Source organism: Nannospalax galili, unplaced genomic scaffold, assembly GCF_000622305.1.
Source record: "Nannospalax galili isolate Female #2095 unplaced genomic scaffold, S.galili_v1.0 scaffold116, whole genome shotgun sequence".
Classification (NCBI taxonomy): Eukaryota; Metazoa; Chordata; class Mammalia; order Rodentia; family Spalacidae; genus Nannospalax; species Nannospalax galili.
The window spans coordinates 1,685,975-1,693,222 of record NW_008340206.1 but is presented as its reverse complement, the minus strand read 5'-3'; the positions used below and the strand labels follow the sequence as shown (position 1 = coordinate 1,693,222).

At 34.8% G+C, this 7,248-nt stretch overlaps 1 protein-coding gene across 1 annotated transcript in view; it reads right to left on the bottom strand.

Annotated features, from left to right (window-relative positions):
* The window catches only part of Ctnna3 (catenin alpha 3), a 1,668,564-nt gene that overhangs the window by 34,347 nt on the left and 1,626,969 nt on the right, over nt 1-7,248 (bottom strand). The window contains exon 17 of the mRNA XM_008835377.2: nt 3,590-3,724. Within this exon, the coding sequence (XP_008833599.1) occupies nt 3,590-3,724 (135 nt within the window). The remainder of the gene's footprint in view (nt 1-3,589; nt 3,725-7,248) is intronic.

The window sequence follows — 7,248 nt, the reverse complement described above, 5'->3', positions numbered from 1 at the left end:
TCTTCACTCCCCCAGCCTCATTTTAACTTCCAACTGTTTAAGTTTCAAGTCTATGAGCCGCACATGATGAAATTTAGAAGTGAGCATTTGCTACTTTGGTAATTATCCCTTTTTACTTGGTTTTCCAGCTTCCTCCCCCTTACATAATGCGTGTTTACATTCTGTCTTTGAGTGTCATATGACAGAAAGCTGGTTCCTTGAGGCTACCATCTTTTCTTTCCTGTCACTATATCACTGATTCTCACTGAAAAAAAAAATTACAGATCTTTGAACTACAAATCTGATATGCAATTTTAACATTCAAGGAACCTGAATTATGTATACCATTTGTAGACACTGCCTTCTGCATAGTGATTCACTAAAAATGAATATAGTGGGATACTAAGTCTGTAATGTCACTTAAGAGCATGTACTGTTGTGGGTTTTGGTTATCTTAGAGAAACATGCTGGGAACTGTTAGTTGTCATCCAGTATTAATCCTTTCTTTCAGGGCAATGATACTGATTATCCTGGAGTAAGGAATGTGTCTAGGGTAAAACACAAACAGAAAAGGTCTAGTTTTCCAGCATTCTTTGCCTATAGAATGAGCTTTATAATTCAGTTCTAGTTGATAATGTATTAAGTGGAAGCATTTGGAGGGGACAGACTTTCTGGAAGGCCTCTTACAGACATGCAAATGAAATTAACCTCAGTTTTTCATTCTTAATGGACTAGTCTCATTAGATGTCCCACAGTCAGCTAACTTCAATGAGTAAAAATTGAACGTGCCTACTCACACTTAGAACCTGGTTTCCTTCTGCGTACACCTTTTAGTGAATAATGTCATTGTTAACTGACTTATCAAACCCCAGAATTTTGGGGTCAGGCTACTTTCTTCTTCATTTATAACATCCAACAGATTATTGTATCCAGGCCTGGATCTCATAGAGATACTCCTGCCTCTGCCTCCCAAGCACAAGGATTAAAGACATGCACCACCATGCCTGGTTTATGCCTCGTAGTTTTTAATGTCAAATTGTATGGCATAGGAAAGTTTTTGTGCTTTACAATTATGCTTGTTACTTTTCAAAACACCTCATACATTAGTTTATTTCTTAAAGGAGAGAGAAAGGGGGGAAATTCTCAGAGTCACTGAGAGATTACAGCAAGTGTGCTTTGAGATAACTGAAATGTGCTTTAATAGCCTTCTAGCGTCTACCTGAGAGCAGATGGCAGTCAGAAACATAAGAGAGGCCATGATCTCCTCGTGCAAATTCATCTTTTTTCTAGTGGGAAATCGTGGATAAAATGGCAAACAGATTCGAGTTTGCAGTACTGTTCCTCATCGTACATTAATGACCCAGATCTTAAATCATAAACCCAGGGTTTTAAATGGCCGTTGCCTAATCTTACTGCATAATATGTAAATTCATAAATTTGAATCATCGCACTAAACAGGAATAGATACAAATTCCATTTATGTATCTTGAGGAAATTATGTTTTGCAGGCACTATTAGAGTGTCTGGACTTCTATCAAATATTTTTGAAACCTTTGCTTTGGGTAAGATAAGAACACTACAGATTTGAAAAATAAAATTTACATGGACTTAGGCATTGTAAAGATGATGGGTGTGAAATATTAAATTGTAAACTGAAGACTGGATGTCTAATATTTTTAAAATGTGTATCAGCTGGTTTAATACATATGTAATATGCATCTGCAGATGGTCCATGACTTACAGTGATTTGACCTATAATTTTTCAATGTTTAAGTCATGGATAGACAACCAGTAGGAACCAAAATTTAAATATTAATTTGATCTTCTTCTAGAATAGCAGGATTAATAGATACTGTAGTGGGAACTCCCAGGCAGCCTTGCAAACATGGGATAATAAGCAACAATCAATACCTATATATGGTGTTTTCTTCTTTATATAGATATGCAATAAATCATATAAGATATTCAACACACTATAAAATAGATTTTGTCTTAGATAATTTTGTCTAAGTATAACGTACCATACATCTTCTGTTCCTGTTCAAGTTTGATTAAGCTAAACCATGATGTTCTTACACATATTAAATTGATTTTGTACTTATGACATTTTAACATACCATAGATTGATTAATACCTATAATTGATAATTACATTGTAAGTCAAAAATTATCTGTACATGCACAATCTTAATTCTTATATATTTATGCATATGGTGACTTAGGTATGCATTAATATGTCTGTAATTGTAAGTGGATATGCATGTATTTATAGGAGTTGTTGTTCCATAAGTTACATTTTCCTTTGTAAAATTAAAAGGCATCAATATTGAATAGGTTTTGTCTTCCTGTATCAAAGACATTAATCTTAATTTTATCCTGACAGTTACAGGAATAGAAAGCCAAAATGAAACCCCATCAATAACTTTCTAATCATTCACTTTCGACTTGCATTCTTCAGGGTATTCATTGAGGCAATGTTGAACACCAAGACAGAGAACCAAGGACTCTGATGGTAAAGCCCAGCCTTGACATTTACTCCGACGACCCTGGAAAAGCTACTTAACCTTTCTGAATTTCATTGTTTGAGATACTAACGAAAACAAACCAATCAAATAAATGGTTTATTTGGCATGTTATTGCGAAGATTGAGATAAAACTTAGGTCACAGATAGATAATCAATAATGATTACTTTCCACTCTCTAGCCCTGATGATAACCTTTGCTTTTTATTGCAATTCCATTTACTTCAAGAACATTAATTCATTAAGAGAAAGTTCAGTTCTAGGATATAGAGCAATAGATGCTGCAAATTTATAAGTATACCCAAATGGTCTTCAAAAATGGTTCTCTGTGATATGAGTTCCTAAAGTTCTCATGTTTTACTTTAACCTAAATTTATAATCTTGGTCCATGCCCTTCTCAAAGTCACTGATAACTGAATCTAATATAGACATCAAATATTATTTTATTACAATGCCTGCTCTAGAAAAATGATCTACTGTTATTAAAAGATGAGCAAAAATTTCAGACATTATTTCTAACATGGTAATTAAAAAGCAGCATGACATTCAATGCTACCAAAGAATTTATGCAAGTTCTTCTAAATCTAAAATGTTTCATAAAAATCTGTTTAACAAATTACATATGGGATATTATTAAAATCTCAGGACCAGAATTTCTATGCTATAAAAATGAATAAGAAGAAATGATTATCAAGTAACAACAGTAAAGCAATCATTTAATTAATGTGCAATTTCACATTCACATACCTTAGAAACCTTACAGGATTCAATTCAGAATTCCATCTGCACACCTTATAATGTTTGAAAACTGTTTTAAATTAGCAAGCATTCCTAGTACAAGTGGTTTCCAACATTGAGATATTTCTTAATTTCTGGAGTAAATAAAATAAAGGGTCTAACATTTCAAAAAGAAAATTGATAAGTACTCTTGCTTGTTTAATTACATGCACTTTTATATTAACTGTGACTGAGTTTGTCCTAAGGTAAATTTATCTCAGAGATATGGTGCTGGCCAGCAGCGTATCCTCTCTGTTTTTCAAATCTTCTACCTGGGAAGGTATAGGGCGGCAAGTGTTGGGCAGTACTCACAGCTGACATGATAAGCTCTCCCCCCAGGTTCTGGATTTCAGCTTTGACTTGACTGCAGATCTTCAGCTGGTGAGAGTAGAATTTAATCTGTTCCAGATCAGCCAGCAAGTCCTGTTTGCACGATGGATCTGGACACTGAATGGGCATCAGGGATAGAAATGGAAATAGCGAAATAAATAAGATGTAGATCAAAATGTGTCGCACGGGCATTACAGGCATTTTATAAGGCAGCCATTTTCTGCAAGCCCCATTTCTTAGGTCAAGCCCAGGTCAAATCTGGACTTGTGTCTGATGTGCCAACTCTAGAAAACTCATGTTGGAACAGATTTTTGTTATTCAGCTTTAATTACCACGTTTAGGCAAAATAAATGTTAAAGGCATTTACAAACATGAAGAAAAATGTAAAGGAGTTTAGGATGTCATTATTTCATCACTTAGAATCACTATGAAAATATTCCTTGGGAACCATAGACTTCCACTGCCTGTCCTGTGGTATTTATGTGTGAATTCAAAAAATTGCAATAAAATATATTAAAGTCTATTGCTTTCAGCTTTCCGTGTTCTTAGCTGCTGCAGAAGAAGGAAATCATTTCTACCTAGACAATATCTGTGATCTAAATGTATGTAAAAACAGATAATACACATGTTTTATAGATGTATAAAATTTCTTTATCAATATAGTCTTATATATTGTGTCATTTTCTATAAGAGATGCCAGAAAAGCAGTTCTGAGTGACATTGTAACACTTCAAGTATCTCAAGTTAAGGGTAATCTTTATATTCTCTCCTGTGGAGCTGGAGTTTTAAGACATCAATCACTAACAATTCTACCTTTTTTTTTTTTTTTGGTCTTTTTGAGGCAGGGTCTCCCTGTAGACCCAGCTGTCCTGGAACTCACTATATAGACCAGGCTGGCCTTGAACTCACAGAGATCCCCCTGCCTCTGCTTCACACACACTCCTCCAACCCAACACAAATAAAACAATACAAAATATTTAAATCTAAAAATGTTTTCAATGATATGGGAATTGTTTTTCAAAGACAGAAACTAAAAATTCAGCACTTAAAATTTCATGTATTATTTCAAATAAACTATACAATGTATGGATTTAAAACATATTGAAAAAGAAATCTAGAAATGATCAATGAATAGGTTAAAGTCAATTGTCTTTGGTTTTAAAATCTATTTCCCCATATTGAAATATATATTATTTCAATAATTATACATGTTATTAAAAGATTCAGTCTAATGACTAATTGTAAATTAAAAAGTGGATGAGGGGCCACTGGTGAGATGTCTCAGCGTGGAAAGACACTGGAAAGCAACCAGGATGACCTGAGTTCAACCCCTGGTGATCATATGATGGAAGGAAAAAAATTGACTCCTGTAGGATATCCTCTAACCTCCACACATGCACTGTGACATAAGAAATGCAAGAACAAGTAAAACAGAGGATCAGAAACCCTTTTATGAATTTTTGCATTTATCTATGATAGTCATTCTCGAATATCCATTAAGAAGAATATCCAGGACCTGTGAAAATACCAACTTCCCAAATAGTCCTATTTATCTTTAAAAAAAAGGGCATAATATTTGTATATACCCTAAAGACATCCTTCTCGTATACTTTAAATGTTCCTAGATTGCTTATAAGTAACACAATGTAAATTACATGTAAGTAATTGGTATACTGTATTTGTTTGGGAAATAATAGCAAGACAAGACTAAATAAATGCAGAGCGTAGATCCACCACTGTGACCACCTATAATGAGCACACTTGCATCTGGATAAATTGGTGGGTACAGAACTCATGGATGCATAGGGACAGCTACAGTTCATAACTAAGATAGGGCATCGTTGGGAAATTACTGAGAAATTTATTCTGATCTATATTGCTAAGTAGTCTAGTCTGCATATATCCAGGTCAGGAGTACAAGATAAGGTTGTGGGAGTTTATACACAAAGTTCATAATAATCAAGAAAGGAAGCAAATAAATTCTTCTGCATAAATGGTGGCCATCTGCTAGCCAAGCACGGACACATAGAAGGCTGGGTGGACATGTGATTGCCAGCCAGCAAGACCATTAGACAGGATGGTAGGAAGACTTGGGGTGAATTGTGTTCCCCATGTTTTGAATAAGGAATTAGGGGTGATCTTCAAATGCTTTAATGAAGATTAAATTAAACTGTAGTTCATTAAGAAGAAAAAAAAGGCATAGGGAGAGAGAAGGCAGAGGAAAAGAGGAGTGAAGGTTCAGTTACTATGTCTGACACCACATTAAATGGTTTCAGCACACCACGAGGTCACCAATCATATTCCAAGACAGAGGAGTTTCCCTTTAACAAAGAAAAGAGCATCCTCCTGTTGTTTCATCTTGACAGAAAGACAAGTTCATTAGGTGTCTCTCCATGTGTGTTACTGCATTTGTCCTTTCAAATGTACAATGTGTCATATTCATAGCAAGATTTTAATTAGATCTAGGTGTTGTCACTGTGCAGATTTTTCAAGCTAAGAGAAGGGTTTGAAGTTTTCTGTGTTTTGCGCCCATGAATGAACACTAATTGCTTCTATACAACATCCATTCAAAACGCTTTTCTTGTGCTTACTGAAGACACACTATCCCTTATTCCTACAGGTAGACCCAATGGCAAGCCTGCCCCAGACGTTTCATCTGCCTGTGTTGTTCTGGGTTCACTCCCTATATGACTACTTCAGGGACCACCTGCCTCCAGGATATTTGGTCCACCTTTGTGCTCACTGAACAAGTGCAGTACCAGAACAGAGATGGTAATTACTTGCCAACCAATAAGTTGCCTAACGACTATTCGAATAGATCTTCCTTTCCGCTGTGGTCAAGAAACAGCTTTGCCTTTCTGCTGGGTTTATCAGTTCTAAGAAGTAACAACTCACCACTCCGATCTGTAAATTGACTTCCTAACTTGGCCCTATTATTTATAAATTATAAATTGTATTATTATGTACTTGTTCTTTAATGTTTGATGCTATTGTAGAACTCCTGATGAAATTTATCTTGCAGTCAGTAATCTGACTTATGGACCAATTACCAATGCTATAACGATTCAGTGAAAGAAAATATTCAATCTCTTTCAAGAAGTCCACTCATGGCTGGGCTAGAAGAGTTCATAATTATATTAAGAAAAGGATGAGACCAATTATAGAATTTGAAATTGAACTTTCGAAGTTTTCAGATGCTTGACCCAGATTTACTCTTCATTTAAAGATGTGATGAAAATCCTGGTTATATGTTTGGCAGTGATTTCTACGTCTGAAGAAGAAAAGCAAAACAAGTCCTCATGTACTAGAAGTTAGTGATGCCGTCAAACTGATATTTGAAAAGGCTTCTGATTTTTTTCTTTTTACCTGTAATATTTGAACAAATTTAAAGGACTTGGTATTGCTAATTGTATAATGCAGTATGCAATAATCAAATCGGTGCAATTAGCATTTCCAAATTCTCAGATATTCTCATTTCTCTATCTCTGAGTTGACTTCACTCTAAATTTGAGAATGCTATTTTACTCTTTGCTAACATCTTGTGTGATGACTCTTTATAGGACATTTCATTAATAAACATTTTTCCCAAAGAATAAGTTTCTTCATATTTTGTTGGCTATTATATTGCTTATTGTATATAT